The sequence below is a fragment of the Nothobranchius furzeri genome, chromosome 15 (assembly GCF_043380555.1).
Source record: "Nothobranchius furzeri strain GRZ-AD chromosome 15, NfurGRZ-RIMD1, whole genome shotgun sequence".
Taxonomy (NCBI): Eukaryota; Metazoa; Chordata; class Actinopteri; order Cyprinodontiformes; family Nothobranchiidae; genus Nothobranchius; species Nothobranchius furzeri.
Window position 1 is genome coordinate 39,899,564 of NC_091755.1, and position 21,911 is coordinate 39,921,474.

Below are 21,911 nucleotides of genomic sequence, written 5' to 3' on the forward strand. Positions count from 1 at the left end.
CAGAGCGCTTCTCTGCATTTCTTCTGGAAATCCCTATTTTTTAGAAATGGATTTAATTAATTGGTCATTCAACGCGATTGATAAGATCTTTTCCACGATGAGAACGGAGGAGGGGGCTCCCACCTGCCCTCAAGGGACACACGCAGCGGGATATGCGCTCGATTACTGGAAGGTCTGGAGGATCGTTTGTCTCTCTCAGCTGTCCATTGAGGACGTCGAAGATATGTGGATATTTGGCCTGATGATCACTGGATTTCTTCTGATTGGAGTGGGAGGATATCTGGTTTTCTGGAAATTTGGGAAGTCGGGAGCGATTGGAGTGTGACCCGCACCCATGGCAAGCACCGCCCGGGCGGATGCCTCACAGACTGGGACGTTACTCGAGGTGAACCGTAAGCTGGACAATGTCCTTGCTGCGTTGCCGGTATTAGTGCGCAAAATGGATGTCATCTCGGAGAGGGTCACTGGACGGTGTGGAGATGTTTAATACCTGAATAGGCTTCACCGGAGGACTTGATCGATCAATACAGACTTTAAGGCAGAGAGGAAAATTATCTCTGCCTGACCCAAACAAAGTCTTGTTATCCAATCTGACGCCAAAGCAGCCTTGGAGCTGCATGCTACAACCCCCACGATGGATGGAATGCAGACAGATGCTGTGAAAACCCGACCCCCCCTCCCCGCCTTCAGATTGTGGTCTCTGCCTAGCGAGGTCATCAAAATGCAGGAACTCAATGTGCTCTGCGTCCTTTCCCATGACCTCCCACCCACCTGTGGCTACAGTTAGCTGAGCGCCATACGGGCTGCTCCCGCTGAGGAACCAGGATCCCAGCCCCCCCTCCCCCCCAATCGGGTCTCATCTTGTGCACTGTGACGTTCGTGCTTATATGTTCAGGTGTTATTTTGCATAGTAGAGCTACTCCCTGCCAGGAGTAACTCTGGTTTGCCTTTTTTTCCCTCCCCCAACTCTCCTCATGTAATCCCCTCTTCATCTAACTGAAATGAGCGCCGTTATGGCTGCTCTCGTGGTCTGCCTGTATCTGTCCTGTCTATATGTGTGTGTGTAACCTTGGTCAGGCTGTTCTGTGAAGTCAAGTTCCTATGCTCTGGTTCGCTGGAGCGCTGGCAATAAAATTCTCTCTGATTCTCTGATTCTGATTCTGAATCACGGGAAAGGTGGAATAAGTAGAATAGAGAGAGGGTGGTGAAGAAGGTCACGCTAAAGACAGCTTGAATAATTGCAAACAAAGGCTTCTGTACCAAGCATTAAGACTGATTTTATCAGGTGTTCATATACTTATATGCAGCAATGCAATACAAAAAAATTATGAAAAAATTATACAATGTAATTTTCTGACTTTTTAATGCTTGTCTCTCACAATGGGAATGCACCTACAATGTGAATTCCAGACCCCTCCATTATTTCTAAGCAGGAGAACTTTCTAAATCACAGTGTTTAAAGAGCAAGTAACGTCTAAATTAACTTTTTTTTGCTGATGAACTGTATAAATGAGTGTCTAATAGTGTTTTAAATGTGTGTATTCATTATTTTAGCATTTTGGTGCATTTTCTTAAAAAATTAAAAATTCTGCCTAAATACCACAGTATAGCTCCACCTTCAGCTTAAAACATAGAATTTGACTCATTTTGAATAAATTTTAGCCAATGGCTAAAGAGTAAGATACTACGTAAACCAGTAGAGTACTACGTAGCAGCTCTGTGTCAACGTTATAAAAGCATCGCGAGTCTCGGCCACGCCTTGTGGCGAGTTGGGAGTTGGATTTGCATGAGAGTGTAGGAGGCTAGCCGTAGTTCAGCATTAGCATATAGCATTAGCATATCCTAGTCTTTAGCATAGCTTTTAGTGTTATACATACTTATTTAGTGTTAGCTTGGCTGTTGGATATTGTAGTTTAGTTACTGTTTGGCTGTTAGTGTAATTAGGAAAGTAGTTCGGGTTTAGTGCTCCATATCGTGTTAGCATGGTGAGATGGTGTAGTGTAGTATGGTTGCGGAGCTCTGTCGGGTTGCACTCCTTTCCGCTGGACTTAGAAATTAGGCGCCAGTGGTTGCGTGTCTGGAAAAGATTCAGCTCCCGCCTGGTGCTGTAGTTTGCAACCAGCATTTTACCCGCGATTCTGCACGTCTTCGTTCCAAGAGGGAGGCTGTGCCCACCGTGGCTCTTCCGCGACAGCCCACCGACTCTGCTCCCCCACCATGACGGGCTACAGTCTGAGGTGAGTAAGCTAAATAAAAGTTTTAACATCGTCTAAAGACAATTCCCTTCCTAAATGCAAAGTTTGAGAGACGTGGTTCACTCCATTTAGCTAATATCAGCCTGCACTGCCTTCGGGCTGATTTGTCAAGTTCACAAAATGTGGAACGGGATGTAAGGTTGGAATCAGCGGCGAATCGGAACATATCTCAAAGCCCTGGCCGACAAAACGGTCCACATGACTGTCAGGCTCAGAGAAAATTCGGGTTGTTTTTGTGTCAGTCGGTAATTCTGCAACAGTGACTCTAAACTGCCCTTACCAAAAAGAAGTACACTGAAGTATACTTGAAGTATACTAAAAATGAATACAGTATACTTCCAAGTTTACTTTCAATGTACTTATTAGAAGTATAGTTATCCGAGTACATTTTTTAAATACTACTAAGTATACTTTAATACATACTTACATTAAAGTTTACTTACATTTAGACTATACTTGTACTTGACTCTATCAGAAGTATATTTCACCAAGTAATGTATGAGTATACTTAATATATATATATATATATATATATATATATATATATATATATATATATATACTTATATAATATAACATATATCTAAGTATATATATATATATATATAATATATACTTATATATAATATGTAAGTATATATGTATATATATATAATATATATATATATATTATATATATAAGTATATATATATATATAATATATATACTTATATATAATATGTAAGTATATATGTGTATATATATATATATATATATATATATATATATATATATATATATATATATATATATATATGATATATATATACTTATATATAATATGTAAGTATATATGTATATATATATAATATATATATATATATATATATATATATATATATATATATATATATATATATAATTATATATATATACATATATACTTATATATATACTTATATATATATATATATTTGGAACTTTTTATTTTTGAATTAGAACAACAACATTTACATGGAGATGCATTTGAGTTTCTTCTTCCCTTCTCCAGGGCAGTGTTTCCCTGAACAAAGTTCGAATTTCCTTGTGGCCATAAGATCTATCCAACTTAACCAAATCACCAATCAGTACATATAGTTCTGACAAGCTTTCTCTGTATTCATCTTATCTGCTCTCTACTACATTCTACATTTTACTTTGATCTAGCTAAATAACTCACCCAAAAGACAAAAATACATAAATAAAAAAAAATAAAAATTAATAATAATAATTTTCACATGAGAGTACTATCTTTCTAACATTTGTTTTATTGGTTCCCAAATTTTTTCAAATTTCCCTAGTCCCAGTCATAGTCTTGCATTAATTTGTTCCATTTTGTAGACCTGTCTAAGTCTGTCTCTCCACTGTGCCACCCTTGGGGGTTCTGTGTCCAGCCATAAAACTGTAATACACTTCTTGGCAGTCATAAGCAGAATTCTGAATACGTATGTCTCCATTATGTGTGTATGATTTTTGGTACAGCATTCCCAGTATCAACCATTTTAACTTAAATTGTAATTTCACCTTCAAGGTTCTTTCAATTTCTCCCTAACACCTTCCCAGAATGGTATGAATTTAGGGCAGTCCAAAAGTGTATGTGAAAAGTCTCCCACTAGCCCGCATTTTCTCCAACATAAATTTGAAACATTACTATTTAGACATGATAAGTGGAGTTTTAAAGCATGCATCTTCACCTTCCATTCAAATTCCCTCCAAGATGGACTATTAGTTAGTTTATGGCCTGCTTCAAGTGTTTCCTCCCATTCCTCATCTGTTATCATTATGTTCACTTCCACTTCCCATTTTTCTTTAATATCTATATTCTTAACAATCAAATCCTGTTTTAAAGCTTTATATATTTTGAAATCATTCCTTTTTGACATGTCCTTTCTGTTTAACATAATCACTTCCTCCATATTAAGTTTATCCTTGCTTGAAACTTTGCCTTATTTTGAAATAACTACTCTGTCTGTCTGTCCCAAGCCCCCACAATGCCGCTCAGAAAATGGTCCCAACCCGGAAGTAAGAAAAATTGCAGTTCCACCCTCATCCGCTGGGGGCTGGTACCAGAAGCGAGCAAATCCTCATTGACTCCCATGTTAAAAATGCCATTTTCACAGCAGAAATAAACATGTTTACAGCCTGGTTCAAAAAATGGTTTTTTGTCTAAATTATCTAGTTTATACTCATGACAACTCTGAGGGGGGTGAATTTTTTTCTCACTCTTCTGTTTAAGTGTATTGAAAGCCTAAAATTCTGTATAATTAATGAGCATCCGACACACGTGACCGCCGCCTCAGACCCACGTGACCACAGAGCTAGCTCCGTGGAAAGGCCTCAGTACAGCCTCGGTCTCTCCTGGAAACTGTGTCGGGATTTTGAGTCTCTGTGCTTGTGAATTCTGTTTTGGATAATATTGGTGCAATTGTTGGACAAAATGACTTGCTGTGGTATTAATTGCACTAATAGAGCGTCCAAGGAGTCTCCACTTCATTTTTTTCGGTAAGTTAAAATCTGTATTTGTATTTTATGTCACTGCTGCCTTTAAACTAGCTGAGTTTACCGAAGTAGCTAGCTAACTATCAGTTTAACATGTAGCATGTACTGTTTAACCATGAAATTTAAATGTAAAATACGGTAAAATAATTAATAGGGCATATTTAAATGGGTAATAGGGTAAAACCCAGTGCATTTAAGATAAAAATGGGTTGAAATATGACGGGGCGCGCCGCTTGGGGGGACACTTCTGTGCTCTATTCTTTCATCCGGTAATCCCCAGCGGTCAGGCCGGGCAGGCTGATCGATGCGGCGCCTCGCTGCTGCGGGCTGACAGCGGGAATACCAGCAACTTTCATCAGACTCGTAAAGTTAGTTTTTGCAGGGGACCCCCTGTATTTTACTGCTCCCTCCTGCAGTCTTCCCCTATTAAAATTTAAAATGTGTAACTTCATGTATTGGGATGAATGACTAATATTCATGTTAACTAAAACGTTAGGTATTTAGGGGGAAAAAACAAAATAATAAACATTATACAGATGTCAAATAAATCAAACTGTAATTAAACTATATATTTTCAAAGTATAGATTCTGGATAAAATCCAACAACATATGCTTTATAAATAAACACTACGCATGGCTTTTACACACACACACACACACACACACACACACACGTTACATTGTGATTTCTTAGTAAATATTCTATTTGGCGAGAGATAAACTTTATTGTATTTATCCTAGTGAATCTATAATTAAACGGGTAAACTAGCAGTAGTACATCCAACATCAAAGAAAGTAAAATGTTATTATCAGGAGAGGGAGAATGATTAAGTGGTTAGCAGCAGTGTGCTAGACGATGGCCCCCTCCATGAGGCCACCACAGCTCAGCAAAGCATCATTGTTGCTTCTTCTGGGGAGAAAAACACTTACAGAAAAAATAAAGTTAACAGCTGAAATAGCAGGAAATAATACAGTTAAAGAGCAGATAGTAGAAGAAAGAAACCCCTGGGTTAAACTGGTCTGTCTACTGCATAATGCTGAACTCTAACATGTGTCCTCAGGGAAGGACCTGATTGGTGTCCAGAACCTGCTGAAGAAGCACCAGGCTCTGCAGGCTGAGATCACAGGTCATGAACCTCGCATCAAGGCTGTCACCCAGAAAGGAGAGACCATAATGGAGGAAGGTAGAGCAGGTCTGGTCCTGACATGTTTCTGAGGTGTCTGCAGGTTCTGGCTCACTTTGTTTGGGTCCAGGTCACTTCGCTGGTTCAGAACCCTCGGCCCGTCAGAACATTCTTATCCACCACGTTCTAACACCAGACCTGTTAACCCGACAGCAACAAGTGGCTCCAACTGACGATGAGACCGGGAAGGAGCTGGTTCTGGCTCTGTACGACTACCAGGAGAAGAGTCCTGGAGAGGTCACCATGAAGAAGGGCGACATCCTCACGCTGCTCAACAGCACCAACAAGGTTCGTGTGCCCTTCACAGCCGAGGAACGACCTCCAGCTCAGAGCGAACATCTCCACACCTGCTTTGTGTTTGTGTGACTTTAGGTTGTTTTACTTGAACTCGCGTCTTTAGCTGAATGAGGATGGAGAGACGGGTCGGACCTGGAGCAGGTCGAGGTCTTGCAGAAGAAGTTTGACGACTTCCAGAAGGTCGGACTTTTCCTCCTCTCCGTCTTCCAGCAGCAGCTGTCAGATCAGCTCAGGTGATAATCAGCAGGTGCTTTTGTCCTGCAGGACCTGAAGGCCAACGAGTCCCGCCTGAGGGACATCAACAAGGTGGCATCTGAACTGGAGTCAGAAGGTCTGATGGCTGAGGAGGCTCCTATGGTTCAGGCTCAGGTGAGCGTCACCTGTCTGCAGCAGCTGGTCCCTCTCACTTCCTGGTTTGTTAACTCTGCTCGTCTCTGTTTGTAGCAACAAGAACATCTGGGTTCTGCTCCTGGAAAGGTGCGTGTTGTCCTCCGCCTCCACCAGAACCAGACGTGGTGTTTTTGTTACCACTCATTTGTTTGTTTACAGGATGAAGCCGACTCTAACCCCGGCTTTCCACAGGAGTCGTCGGCAGCACGTTACTGCAGCAGCACGTCATAGCTGCTGATAGGAACCGCTGTGGTCAACAGAACCTTTTCCACCGGAGCCGTCAGCAGCGCGAGTCGGCCACGTCTCAGGAGCAGCATGTCGCGGCCTTTACGCGCCGGTTCTATTTTCTACGCGCGACGCCTCTGAAACGGGTCAAGTTCGACATTTTTGGGGAAGGAAAGACAGGAAATCGGACGCGGAAATTGAGAGAAGCTACCGAGATTTTCAGAATAAAGAACGTACTGCCTTCCGGTTGCTTTACTTTTAAAAAAAGGTTACTAACTGAGCGGCCCCGTGAGAAGTTATCACCTAGCTAGCGGTCTCCTTTGTTTTTCAGGTCCGTATTGGCGATTATAAAACGGACAGAACATAAAACACAAACCATGTTGTAGTTTTCTCCTGCTTGTTGTTGTGTTTACTGACGAAGTCACTCGTGTGACTTCGTGCTCTGTCGGTGACAGCTGCTCCCCTGCTGCTTCGCGTCTCGTGGGAAGGGCCGAGCAGCAGCTTACGCGAGCAAGACGTGCTGCTGCAGTAACGTGCTGCTGACGGCTCCCGTGGAAACCCGGGGTAACACGGCGTCACCCTAGAAGGTGAGTTCATTCAGCTGATCAGAGGTCACCTCTGATGGCCGCAGTCACGGCCGACCGTGCTGAAATCACACAGGAATTCAGGTGACCCGGCAGGCACCAGGTGCTGGTGAAAGTGGGGACATGTCAGCTGGTTGCCATGGCTACAGTTATCTTTATGCATCTGTATGACTGCTGACTGGTGTGTTTCCTGTGACCTTTGACCTCAGACCGTACGGTTGGGCGTTCAGACGACGGCTAACTTTAATTCCATCAAGGTAAGAGGAAGCTCTTCCCTTCCTGTCTGAGCGATCTGTCTCCAGGTTTCCTCGTCCGGCGTCCAGCCCGCTGGCGTCCACCTTCATCTCACTGGGTTTGGTTTCTCTCCAGGAGCTGAACAACCGCTGGCGCTCGCTGCAACATGCTGGGCAGCGCCCATGAGGTGTAGCGCTTCCACAGGTACCCCGCACACTTATGCGCCGCTTACGGGTCAGTAGAGTTTGGACCCACACTCAGACGGAGTTCTGATGTCTTCTCAGAGACGCTGATGAGACCAAAGAGTGGATCGAGGAGAAGAACCAGGCCCTGAACACAGACAACTACGGCCACCACCTGGCCAGCGTTCAGGCTCTGCAGCGTGAACATGAAGGCTTTGAGCGTGACCTGGCAGCTCTGGGTGATAAGGTCCGCATTCCTGATCGGTACCAGGACCCGAGTTGTCTCTGGAGACACGTTCTTCATGGTTCTGGTGACTCCACCCCAGCCGTTCCTGATCAGCGATCAGCGGGGTGCTTTCCTATTTAAGGTGCATGGAGGACAAAATTTGACGCCAGAAGATTGCCTCAGTTTTGGTAGTAACCAGCCACTCGTGTTACCTCTAGTGTTCCTAGGATTAATGTTATTTCGTAGTGTTTTTGCTCTTATATTGGATTTACCATTCTTCAGGATTCCTGTCGACCTCATTGGATACTGACCTCTACTCCAGGATTTGGATATTCAACACACGGACCTTATCACCACCCTCCATAACCCACCTCTCATCTCACCCAGTGCCCCATCCACCAGGACGCCCCGCTTCTCTCCACCTCTGCTCCCTCTCCTGCGCTTCCTCTCTACCTCTCTCTCCTCCAGCCAGCACGTACACCCACCACAGTAAGTCTGCTGAACACCTCTGCCTGCCTACAATGGATTTTGAAACCAGAACCTAAGCTCACCTGTGTTCTCCCTCCTCCAGATGCTGAGCTGTTGTTGCAGTTCCAACCACAGACTTATCTGTGCACCTTAAGTTCCTCCTTATAAATAAATCATTTTTTCCATCAGTTTTTGGTCAGTGTTGTATTCTGCATGTCTTGGGTTAAGTACCTTCCTCCAAACACGACACTCCTCCTCAAAGAGCAAATCTGTTCAGCACATTCTGACAGACAGACCACCATTCTTCTGTCATGATGCTGTACAGGACATTTTTAGAGTTTTTCTTTTTAAAGATAAATAGGATTACATTTAAATAGCAATACTTTCACATTATCATTTTCCCACACTTCTGTATAACTGTATTTTGTTGTTTTTCAATAAAGAATGACAAACTAAGTTTGGATTTGTTGCACACAAATATATATCTGTAAAAAATATCTACAAAGCTAATGTTTACATAACAAGTATGATTGGGTTTTGCAATACGGCACTATTTTAGTAAGATTTTTAAACCAAGTAAAGTTAGTTAAGAACACACTTCTATTGTCTGCTAAGAAACTGTTGGGATTTAAAATGGGCCTGTTGTACAAATAACTTGTAAATGATTATTCCTCACTTTTGTCTTAACCAAAGAAATTCCAGTAATTGAGCAAAAACATTTATTTTTAACACATTTTATAAAACAGGGCGCAAAGTGTCAGCACATGTATGTATGTCGATGGTCCACCCCAACCGAACCAGGAGACACAGACGTCAGGGAGGCCAAGGTTGTCTCTGCAGCTCTCTGGGCACCACGCCTCACTCAGCTGTCTCCAATGATCCAAATGGCTATGGAGAAAAAATAACAGGTTTGTCATAATTGTTTAAAGTACAAAACCATACATGAAGTGGTGAGACAGGTATGTGGAACTTACACTTGATGCTTTGTGTAGCTGATGTTGGAGACACACAGGCTGCCATGGTGACATTTAAACAGATCTAAGAAAAAAATGAAAATTAAAAACTCCCAGACCTCATGTCATATTTACTAATCAGCTATGGCTGATTTATTGTTTGGATCACAGTGAGTTACACTAATTCTAATATATTTTTATTTCTATTATACATACATACTTTTTAACTGTTATTTTCACGACTGTTATCAGGCTCTCTTGTTCTGGTTCTGATGATAATTCCGTGTCTTCCAGTAAGTTATCTTGTGCTTACTTCATCTGTAGAATGTCTCTTTACTTTTGGTAAATTGTACTGAGTCCAGAATAAAGACTAGTTGGCTGTACAAGATACAAACAAGTATAACATTTTGGAAATATATGAAATGTATTTACGCTGCTAATTTAGCTCGAATACTAATAACTGCAATATTTTCCGGACTATAACTCGCACTTTTTTACATTTTCTGGCAGGTCCTGCTACTTATACTCCGGAGCGACTTATATAACAAAATATGTAGGCTACACCGCGCTGCTGCGGGCCGACTCCGACCCACACAAGAATGAGTTCCCCTGTCCCGCTGGGAGGGTTTCAAACACCGCCAGCATCTGTTAGAGCCTGTGGCGGGGTGCTGAGGGCCGGCTCCAGCCCAGGAATGAGCTGTCCTCGCCGGCCGGGAGGGTTTGAAACACCGCCATCCTCTCCTCTGCTGGTTGTTGTTCATTCTGTTATGGTTACCGGTGCTTGTGTTGCTATGTGAAACGCTTGGTCTCAGATTTTGTAAGAAAGATAATAAAATGTCCCCCCAAAATACGACTTAAATATATTTTCTCTTATTCATGATACATTTAATGGCTGGTGCGACTCAGGAGTGATAGCGCCGAAAAAAACTGTACTGAAAACTTGCTCAAAGCAAAATGTTTTCATTACGGAAATAAATTATAAACTTACCGATTTAAAACTTTTTTAATACAGGTACTTCTCACGAACAGGCGCAGAAAACCTCCACCTAAACTCCGTGTAAGGTTCAGGTCGATGGGTGTTCCAGTTAGCTCCGGTTGGGTTGAAGCTAGGTGGCTACATCCGTTAGCTCGGCTCCCACCTCCGCTTTAGCTTTGGGTTAGCCAGGGTTAGCTTCAGGTTAGCTCGTAGCTAGTTCGCCTGGGTGTCGTCACTCGAGCCCAGCCTTACAGCCACACCCTCAGCGCCTCCTCTCTTCCCTTTTATGGAATTGTCTGGGCTGGACGGAACCTGTGACACGGTCAAAATGGCGGTGGTGGCCACCTCCCATTATAGACAACAAACGTGTTATTGAAGCCAATGGAATCCGTTTGTCCAGTATATGTACAGTCTATGGTCTGTCCTAAATAACATGAAATTAGGAATTATTGTGAAATTACACGCATAGGAAGTGCTTTTATTTTGTAGCATTTGCTCAGTTATATGTACAGTCTATGGTTAGCTCTCTCGAAGCTTCTCAGCAGACCGAGAAGAAGAGCAAGGGTTGGAGGTGCATTAACTTGGAGGTCGCGCTTCTGTTCTGCATCTGCACTTGACAGTCACTGGTTCTGCACCACTGAGCTAAATGTAAGTAGCTGCCATAAAAGTTGCTTAAATGTTTTAAATGTTTTTAAGACGGACATGGTGAATAATGTTGGTCACGTAGCAAGCTAATATGCTAAGTCATTGCATGAGTTAGCTGTGTTATTAACTTTGTGTGCGACTAAAGTCCGTTTATTTAATGAAATGAGCAGCGCTATCTCATTATTAAAGGTTAGCATTACTTTAGATACTTTTTTATTAGACTTCTACAGACTTATTCCCTCCATTTTTGTCCCCTCCATCATAATTTTTTAAACGTGACGTTCTGAGAAAAAAATAAAAGCGGGAGCTCAGCGCCACCAAGTCAAACTTAAACGTCCACTTATTAAAAGTAAATGAGCAGTGGTCTCTTGTACAGCAATGAAAAAAATCAGTCTGTGTTGTAAACTATTTCCCCGTAGCACCCGTGCGATAGCTTTGCAAGCAGCCTGCTTTTTTTAACCGTAGAAGAGGATTGTGACAGCAAGAGATGAAGCTGTATCTCGATGCTATATTCCCTCCTTCCCTCCATTTTTGTCCCCTCCATAGTTTTTTTTTAAATAGTGCTCAGTTGCACATATCTTAAACCGCAGAACGCTTTTTCTATTATTTTCACAGTATTTTAGTGTTGTAATTTTGTCCTTACTGTACACTGTTACTCCAGATTCTTAAATGTTATGTTTTTAGCTTTGTGTGGATAAGTCAAATTACACTTGAATCTCCTCTCTCTCTCACACACACACACACACGCGCGCACGCACACACACACACACACACATATAATTTAGATGATTAATGATTTAGCTTCATATATAGTGGAGGACTGCCTAAATTTTGCAGACTAACACAGATCTACCTTGTGATTCACAATGTTTTTTTCTCTACTGATTATGCTTCCTGGTGTAGATCTGTAAATGTAGAGCATCTGCGTTCCTATGAGCTGTCAGCCACACCGGGAAGCCTGTCTATGAATCTGCAGTCAGACTTCAATGATCCAACCCCACTCTCTGCACACAAGATTGATGGCATGCTGCTGTTGACCCCCAAGAGGTTCATACAAGTGAGACCACTGCACATCCTAAATAACATGACTATATATGTATGTATGTATGTATGTATATATGTATACAGATTTGTCTTTTAAAACTGGTGAATATACAATTTACAGGTAATGCCTTTATGCTATGAGTATTAGAGCCACTGATGGGAAAAAAATATAGAATTCTGAGAAAATAAGTCATAAATCTGAGTTTAATCTCAGAAATCTGACTGGTACCTAAAACAAAAAAAAAAGGGAAATTGGGGAAGATTATGAGGGGGGATCAGAATTCTGATTTAAATATTAAAATTCAGGCTTTTTTGTTTGTTTGTTTGTTTTGATTTTTTTTTACAAAAAAATTCCTAAATAGTTTTTTGTTTGTTTGGTTTTAGGTTCATGAAAAAAGTCAGAATTCTGACTTTAATCCCAGAATTTTGAAATTATCTGACTTTTTTTTCTCAATTATTTTCTTTTTCTTCAGTGACTCTCTCTTAGGCAATAAGGCAGTATTAGGGCCACTGAAGGAAACAATTGAATACTGAGATAAATGTCAGAATTCTGACTTTATTTATTTTCAGAATTTTTTTTCTTCAGTTGCCCTAATACCCCTCCGTATTATGCAATTTTAAACACTTCAAATTAACTTTTAAATTCAGCAGTTTATCATTGGATTTAGATGCAGATATCACTGTCTTGGAAAATTGGTCAGAGCAATTTGGCATTGAGTTTGATTAGTAAACTTGACAGTATTTACACTCTTAATCTTCTTAGGAATTACATGATGTCCACACAAGGCGTACCACTGTTCTCCATGCCCTTCCTGTCTATCTACGTGAGGAAACCTCTGGGTTTTTGAGGACATGTGTGGTAAGTCCCAGTATTGTAAATTTGAACAAATCATTCTATTTATTTATGCATAAAGACAACACAAGGACAACACACATGAACATTTTGGAAAATGTGCTATTGTTTCAACTACAAACCTTTGGCAAGATGTTTAAGCCTGCCACACACGAGAGCAATCAGCTGAGCAAACGGCCTCGAATGACTGTTTGCTCGGCAGATTGCTCGCCATGTGCGCCTGATTTTCACTGAGTTTTCCGCCTCACGAGACGCTGAGGTGAATATCTGACCAGTTAGATATTTTCCGCCTCACAGGGGTAAAAACTCGCTGTGTGTGCACTACTGAGCTGCTGGCTGAGCTAAAATATTCTAGTGGCCAATCAAAGCACGTTTTCCGCTCACATGACCCCAAGATAGATTCAGATGCAGCCCCTTGCCCTGTCTGCGTGTCTGAAAAATAAACAAAACGGTACCTTGTGGATCGATGGGCCCACTGTTTCCATTACCCTTTCGGAAGGATTCTGGGTCTTCCAGGTGCATCTCTTGGAGTAAATTGGCATAAACTCCTTGCCTGGTCCATCTTTCCAGCTACTGTACCCATATTTTCCTAACCTTCAAATGCCGGTGGCGGCGACGTTTCATCAACAAAAAAGGATAGGCATTTCCTCCGTTTCCAGCTCTGTCTCTGTGTTGTTTCTTTTCTGACATGCAGACAGGGGGCTGCCATCTTGGGGTCATGTGAGCGGAGAACGTGCTTTGGTTGGCCACTAGAATATTTCAGCTCAACCAGCAGCTCAGTAATGTGCACACGGCGAGTTTTTACACCTGTGAGGCGAAAAATATCTTAACTGGTCAGATATTCACCTCAGCGTCTCGTGAGGCGGAAAACTCTTGTGAAAATCAGGCGCACGTGGCGAGGTATCTGCTGAGCAAGCGGTCATTCGAGACCGTTTGCTCAGCAGATGGCCCTCATGTGTGGCAGGCTTTAAGGCACTGAGAAAAATCAACAATCACTGCAAAGAATTCAAGCAGCTTTCATTAGCATAACACTGGCACACACTGAAGCCATCTCACTTTATTCGTAAATGAGAGCACAAAGCAACAGAATGAACAGGAGTAGGGCTGGGCGATATGGCCTAAAATCAATATCACCATATGTTGAAGATCTCACTTCGATAACGATAAGTAGTCGATAACTACAGGAATGCGTAGCAACAATATTTGTCCACTAGATGGGGCTGTCTCATGTATTACATTGACTAAAATTTTACGACTCAAGGTGCTACAGCTTCTTAAAGGGACATAAATGTGGCCAACTTACACATCTTTTCATTTTTTTATTATCAAATTTATTGACATGGGAAAAATTATCTGGGTGAGAGACAAGAACTTGGATAACGATAAATCTTTGATATGTTGCCCAGCCCTAAACAGGAGTCTATCAGACTGCATTTATTGTTATTTACATGACAATCTACTGAAATAAAAATGGCCACAGTCAGAGTTTTAGTTCAAATGTGATTAGTGTATGATCTCCCTTTCATTTTTGTAAGGATGATACCAATGAGCCTGACCTCAGGGATGCAGCAGTTGTCCTCCTGACAACCATCACAGATGATGCCGAGAGTCCGGTTACGTACGACCCGGTGAGAATCTGTTATCCTAGAGGGTGATGTGATTGTCAACCTCTCCAGCCTTCCTGATGTCTTCCTGGTAATGTTCGGCCTCATCTATGCCTTACACCTAGATTATCCGAAGGGACTGACCAACACATTTGAGTTCACGCAGAAAATCTTACTTGGTCTTGATGAGTCTAAACTGTCACCCAAGCTGCAGAGTCAAAAATGACCTGATGTTACATGTGTAACTCAAAATCTGAAAGAGTGGTGGATTCAGATGGCTCACTCTGTTAGAGCATTGTCCACATCCACAATGTAATTTACTATTTGTCTGCTCTTTAATTGTTGATGTTAAAGTAACACACCACCTCTCACTGTCCTAATGGGTAGGACCCCGCGAGGAAAGTTGACCATTGAGCAGGGTTGATGGTTCATCCCTTGGGTCAACGTGGCAGGGGTGAGGAGTGAGCACCACCTCCCCCCTGCCACGTGGACCTCAAGGGATAAACCATCAACCCTGCTCAATGGTCAACTTTCCTCGCGGGGTCACCCATAAAGACAGTGGGAGGAACAGTTGAGTTTTACATTTTCTCTGTTCGTCCAGCCGTTCTGAGTCTGGCAACTCTCATTTGTGGCTTTAGTTTAGCGTAAATAATTGAATCGGATTAGCCCATAGGCTAATCCGATTCAATACTCAACTGGTTTTATGCCAAATGGCATAAAGTACTCACTGACTTACTTGATAGTGGTTAGTGTAATTCATATTTTGTTAATGTTGAATTGATGTGCATCCTGATGTTGCTTTAAACCACCTACTCAAAGAAAGACTACACACTGCTGTTGTCCAGTTTTCAAAAGTGTGCGTTTGTAATTGTTTCTTTCAAATTTTGTTTTATTTTCTGTTTGAGTTGGCTTAATCGGTAACTTTAATTTGATCATAATTTGAAAATATATTTAATATAAACTCCAAATATTCAAGTTTATTTATGGTCTGATATACTCAAATATCTGAGTTTATTAACTCAGAAAATATGAGGCAACTGATTGCCTTACATTTTTTGAGTTCTGCCTACTTATTCGGGTTTACAGTGTATGAACATTAAAGATTTTGTGGTGTCAGAGTTCACCTAACAGTTCAAGTGTTCATTTATTTGCTTTGTGTGTTCACAGGGCATGCTCAGTTGAAGTTTCCATCTCTGCGCGTTCAAGATGTAAGAAAAATAACACGAAAGAAATGCAACAATGAAAACTTCAAAAAGGCATCAACAACCAAGCAAGTGGATCCATAAAATGGACTGATTTTTTAAAGGCATTTTTAAAAAGTCTTTCAAAATGGACAGAATTAACACGTCATGTTCAGAACAGTTTGCGTTCTCATCTTTGATTAATCCTGGTAAACAGGTCTGTTTTTGTTCTGTTCTAATTCTCTCTGTTTAATAAATTTAAACAAAATGACTTAGCTATTTTATTTAATTTTTTTTCTCTGCATAAATACGAAGTATCAGTAAATAGTGGAAATTAAATGTATTGGTAGTAAGCAAATAGCAGATGTTAAATGTTACTTGCAGTATGTGTTTATAGAAAAAATAGAGATACTTAAATGTACTAAAAGAATATTACGTCAAGTTTACTGTAAAGTGTACTTTCAAAACTGTAAGTATACTCAATTATATAAGAAGTACACTACAAGTAAACATATATTATTACTTTAAGTATAATTTTAAGTATACATTCAAAGAGAAAAGTATACTCAATTATTTCAGAAGTACACTGCAAGTAAACTTATAATGCTACTTAAAGTTTATTTTCAAGTATACTTTCAAGGGCAAAAGTTTACTCAATTTTATTAGAAGTAAACTTATACTGTTACTTTTAAGTATACTTTCAATGATAAAAGTATACTCAACTATATCAGGAGTACACTACAAGTAAACTTATATTGTTACTTTTAAGTATACTTCCAAGGAGAAAAGTATGCTCAATTATATCAGGAGTACACTACAAGTAAACTTATATTGTTACTTTTAAGTATACTTCCAAGGAGAAAAGTATACTCAATTATATCAGAAGTATACTACAAGTAAACTTATAAGTATACTTTCAAGGAGAAAAGTATACTCAACTATATCAGGAGTACACTACAAGTAAACTTATATTGTTACTTTTAAGTATACTTCCAAGGAGAAAAGTATACTCAATTATATCAGAAGTACACTACAAGTAAACTTATAAGTATACTTTCAAGGAGAAAAGTATACTCAATTATATCTGAAGTACACTCCAAGTACACTTGTGAGGTTACTTTAAGTATACTTTCAAAGAGAAAAGTATACTCAATTATATCAGAAGTACACTACAAATAAACTTAAATTATTACTTTGAAGTATACTTGTAGTATACTTCAAGTATACTTTTAGTGGCCCAATTTAGTCCCAAGGAGTATACTTCTAAGTAAACTTTAAGAACAAGTATGCAAATAAACTTCTGTACACTTAAGTATACTTGAAATTAGATACTTAAAGTATACTTCTTTTTCGTAAGGGTGACGCAGCACTAGTTGACAGACAGCATTACAGCGTGAAATCTAGCACAGCGTGACCCGGTTCCGTGAGGAATTCTGTTCAGGAGGTCGCATTTCAGGGTCTCCACATCATATGTGACTGACTTTTACGTTATAATAACATCACACACTAGGAATGTTATAAAGCGCCTATATGGGACAGTTTCTTTTGTATTTTATCTGACTTTATAAACATCAATGTGCTTCTATTTTTTTTCAGGCTAAATCTACCCAAGACACTGACTGTCAGACTGATTTAGTAATCTGCAAGAATGCACTTGTCCAGGCTGACGTGGTGTTACCCGTAGCAAAGGTGAATTATTTTTAATAATCTTCCATGTAAACATTTTATTACCTTCTAGTTTTAATTTGTTTTACAGATTGTTACAAGTGATTTTATGCTCTTTTAAACGTTTATAAATGTGCTGCTTCTTTGTTTTTATAGAGCTCACAGCCTCAGTGTCTTGTGACACAGGGACCATGACAGAAACTCATCTTCCAGAAGGTCCCAGAGCATCCACACCTCCTGAAAAGACCAAGGTGTGAGGTGTCTGCTGTTGATTCCAGCTTCCACCTCAGTGACAGTGCAAGCTCAGTGAACTGTTCAAGGTAAAAAAATTAAAACATTTCTGAATTTTTAAGATATTAACAATTAAATAAGTATGTGATTACATCATGACGGAGGCTACTGATTCTGGCCCTGTGACACTTGGTGGTCACCACCAGGTGGTGACGTGTGAGCTGATTCACCTGGTAAATAACTTTTAAATTAAATATTTTGTTTTTGCTATCAAAAGTAAATTAACTAATAACCTGCATTACTGCAGGACACTCAGCAAAATATGGACTCTACACCATGAGGCAGGCACACGTTAATAACTCTATAAGAGCACATAAGGTAAGCAACACCACATATTATTATTATTAATGTACACTGTCCTGGATTTGTTTTCTTTCTGCATCTCATTAGCCTGGCTGATCACCTGATAACTCCTGTCATCTGGTTATGACAGCATGAGGATGTCCTCACACACCTGTAACCTATCAGCTCATCTAGCAGAATAGAGAGAGAAGAGACAACACCACATCTCCTGTTCCTGGAAAGCCTTCAGCCATCCTTCGATGACTGAGAACCTCCATCAGCTCTGTCTCCTGTCTGCCTACAATTATTATAATAAATATTGTGTTTGACAAGTTTTTTCTGCTGCCAAATATCTCACTTTAATTCCAGTTTTTATATTTTAATGGATATTTATGAATTATATTAATTGAATTATCACATTGTCGCATGTTTATCTAGCTATTGTGATGAACTAAACTAGCACCTCACTGTTAAAAGCTCGTTTTAATTTCAAGCATGTTTAAGTATTTATGGACATGAACAAAAACAGGAAATATATAAATTGAGATTTATTTAATTAATATAACAAATAAGGGGGAAAGAATCATTGAAAGGCACATTCTTCTGGAAGCTCCTGATCCCGACGACATCAGCAGGAGACCAGCTGCAGACACCAGAGGATCACCTGCAACCAAGAGCAGCTAGTATCAGTAAATAAATAATGAAATCAGGACAGTTTTAGTGGGCTGAACACATTACAGAATAATTTTCTCATGGGATATTTTCATAACTTCATGCAGCAGACTGTAGCTTGAGCCCAGATCTCCTGGAGAGCTGCTATCCAGCACGTTTCAGTGGATTTTCCTGCTTTAACAGGTTAGATAAGCTGTTAAGCAGATCAGCTGTTTGTTGCTGATTAAAACCAGGTGTGTTGATGCAGATAAATCTCTAAATCATGCTGAATACTAGCTCTCGGGCCGTGGAGACAAACCCTTTAGCTAATCCAATGCTATGGCTAACGGCTACTTACATTCAGAGATGGTTCTGTTGGGTCGGTTCCGGTAATTTCAGGCAACTCACAAGCTCAAAACAATAAGGCTCATGTCCGCTTGTCTCCTCCCAATAGACTTGGTCCCTTTCTTCTCGAGTGTCTGGGTAAGGAGGGGGAGAAACGTCCTCCACTTCTAATGACTGCTCAGAGTGAAGGGAGCTAGCTTCGTCTAGTTAGCCGTCTCTTCGTCACTGCCGCGGCTCCGCCCTCTCGGTCCTCCAGGCAACGCCTACCAATGTTGCATTTTTTAAAATTGATACGTGGGTGGGGTAAGACTCTGAGGCACACTTGACATGCACTTTAAATGGTTGTGCTCCTGAATGTATACTAAAATGTTAGCAGGCCAGTGAGACATAAAGCCTCCAACGCGTGTGTGATTGGATGCGGTGTTGCAGACCATATTACAGAGACTTTGCTGGCTTTTGAAATGATGAGTTCAGAGAGCACTGACACTTACAGCATGCTAATGCTAATGGCACTTGTTCAGCTTGTCTTCAGTAGTATTTATGAACAGATTTCCCATCAGCATATGAATATATATGGTGAGTTGGTAGAGCAGAAAAGAGAGGGTTCTATTTTTATTTCTGTTTCAGTGGCTTGATTTTTTACAGTTGGATGTTTGGTTTCACTAGCCTGGCAAGCCTGGGTCTGGGAACGCTCCATTGACAGTTCTGGGCTGTGGAGCAGGTTCTACTGCTGTCCTTCAAATGATTTCTGCATGCTTCTGGACAATGAGCAGCATACTCACCGCAAGGGATGTCGATAAACGAGCCAGTCCGCTGTTGAAGAAGGCAACAATATATCCTTATTCTAAATAATGGACACACATCTAATTGGTCCTGATTCTCATAAAGCCCAAGTCCAAATAATCCCAAATTGATGTAAAAGCCATTTCAAACAAGCTGTCGCCATCTTGTTCTACTCTGTTGCATCATCCCACCCACCAGACAAATAGAGGGCCCTAATTGGCCCACAAAGCCGATAGAGCGCTTCGCAATGGTGGGCCAATCCCAGCACTCTATCAGTTTGAAACCCCTTTTGAGAGCCGTGATTGGCCAGCCAGAATGCTGCTAGGGGCTGTGGAGTTTCCAGTGGAGCGTTCCTAGACCAAAACGTTTCCTAGTTCACTAGGCTAATTTAAAAGGCAATAAAACTAAAAATAAGATTCTGAACTACCACAGTTTTTAGGTTTATTTAAAAATTCTAACTTTGCAGCAACACATTTTGTGGTTTAACTGTATTTTCTGTTTACTGCTAAATTTACACATCACATCTCCTGTGTGACACATCACAGCATTATTTTGTGGGATTTATTGGTCACAGAGATCATTTTTGTAAGCTTTATAACAAAATCCTCAACATTTACCTTTATCAAACAAAAATGTATTTGATCACAATAAATAAAAACATTCAGTTGTATTCCAAGTCTCTTTGATCATGAAACTTTAGTATTCTCACTATGTTCAGCAGCAGTTTTGCCACTTATGAGCTGAATAAAATATCAGTCATACAGAAAATCTAAGCAAATTTCAAATGCAGCCATGATTGGGTCCATGTGGTTTGCGTGTTTAACCCTGAGGAGGTAATTTACTGATGAGTGTGGTTATTTTAGGTTTCATCAGCTTTTTCCATACTCATGAATCAGACAACAAGACGAGAATAACAGCACAGCAACCCCGGAGTGCAGTTGGTGCAAATGCTGCAAGAGAAGGAAAATTCACGGCAACTTTGCAGAGATTCACAAAACATGTCCAACAACAATTATGTCTCCTGGGATAGAAGCAGGATGTGCTCATGTTGGGCACCTCAGCATGGAATCAAACCCAGCGTTGGAACACACCATTTACATGTAGAACATTGAATTAGTAAATATCCATCTGTCTGCCCTCCTCTGTAGCTGATGGCCAAGCTTCTGGGTTGCTGTGTCAAAGGGTAATAGTTTATTCAGCCCAGAGCACCAGTGGAGGCAGCCCGGAGGTGGTTCAGCCACATTGGGACACAAACAAAAATGGGGCCAAAAAATGAAAAATGAAGGTTTGTCTGAGTACCTGTGTGTGTGTTTGTGTGTGTTACACATTGAGTGTGTGTGGGAGGATGGGTGGGCTTTTACCCAGCTGGAAAAGAATATTCATTGCTTTATTTTGCAGACATATGCTGTGGGATTTCCAGGAATCCTTCACCAGCAAACTTTCTTGTTATCTTTTCATAAAAGCATCACTGTGCTGCATTGTATCTGAATATCATTTTATTGAGTAGAGCCCAGATATTAAAAAATGTCCTTTTCCCACTGATTTTTACTTATGAGACATATTTTTTACTTATTTCTGGAACTGTGCTGCTCTGGGTGGCTGCATGTTGGAGTAATTCTGTTGACTATATGGTAGTTTAGCCTCTTTTTTTGGACATTTTTTTCTTCTAGTTTCTCAAGAAAAAGACATGTTTTTTGTGACATTTTACTTTATTGTTTCTGGTGCTGTGAAGCTTAGAGGAATTTTACTGCTATTTTTTCACTTTTTCTCACTTGTTGAGCATTTGTTATGATGCGTAACCATGGCAACAAGCTGGTTTACAATCGGGAGCAGCTGATTAACATTGGAAAGGCTGAAATAATACCTCAACTGAAGCCACAAATCCCAAATGAGCTAAAATACAAGAAGCGTGGGTGCAGAGCGGGAGCAAAACGGAGACAGAGAAAGAGGAAATTCAAACCATCTCTTCCATCGAAGATCATAATGGGCAATGTGAGATCACTGGCCAAATAGATGGATGAACTCCAAGCCCTTTCAATGACTCAGCCAGAGTATTGGCAGTGCAGTGTTATGTG

The 21,911-nt window shown here is 40.6% G+C and overlaps 1 protein-coding gene and 2 long non-coding RNA genes across 5 annotated transcripts; 2 read left to right on the forward strand and 1 right to left on the reverse strand.

The window, feature by feature from the left end:
- Positions 1-4,619: 4,619 nt before the first annotated feature.
- LOC139063400 (spectrin alpha chain, non-erythrocytic 1-like) lies at positions 4,620-7,035 on the forward strand. 2 transcript variants are annotated; one of them, XM_070545218.1, is made up of 7 exons: positions 4,620-4,776; positions 5,835-5,957; positions 6,028-6,245; positions 6,330-6,434; positions 6,519-6,623; positions 6,699-6,731; positions 6,804-7,035. In XM_070545218.1, the coding sequence occupies exons 2-4, from the start codon at positions 5,948-5,950 to the stop codon at positions 6,363-6,365; spliced, it is 264 nt and encodes an 87-aa protein (XP_070401319.1). In that variant the 5' UTR covers positions 4,620-4,776; positions 5,835-5,947; the 3' UTR covers positions 6,366-6,434; positions 6,519-6,623; positions 6,699-6,731; positions 6,804-7,035. The 2 variants fall into 2 exon arrangements, with proteins under 2 accessions (XP_070401319.1, XP_070401318.1); XM_070545217.1 differs by having other exon boundaries at positions 6,358-6,434.
- A 2,325-nt stretch (positions 7,036-9,360) lies between these two features.
- On the reverse strand, positions 9,361-10,631 carry LOC129164716 (uncharacterized). The gene is made up of 3 exons (XR_008564219.2): positions 10,505-10,631; positions 9,538-9,601; positions 9,361-9,451 (listed from the first exon to the last, which is right to left on the reverse strand). It is a non-coding gene; the product is annotated as an uncharacterized lncRNA (long non-coding RNA).
- Positions 10,632-17,814: 7,183 nt separating this feature from the next.
- Positions 17,815-18,389, forward strand: LOC129164715 (uncharacterized). Of its 2 annotated transcripts, none has more exons than XR_011516764.1 (2): positions 17,815-18,093; positions 18,166-18,389. It is a non-coding gene; the product is annotated as an uncharacterized lncRNA (long non-coding RNA). The 2 variants fall into 2 exon arrangements; XR_011516765.1 differs by having other exon boundaries at positions 18,209-18,389.
- The last annotated feature ends 3,522 nt before the right edge of the window (positions 18,390-21,911 follow it).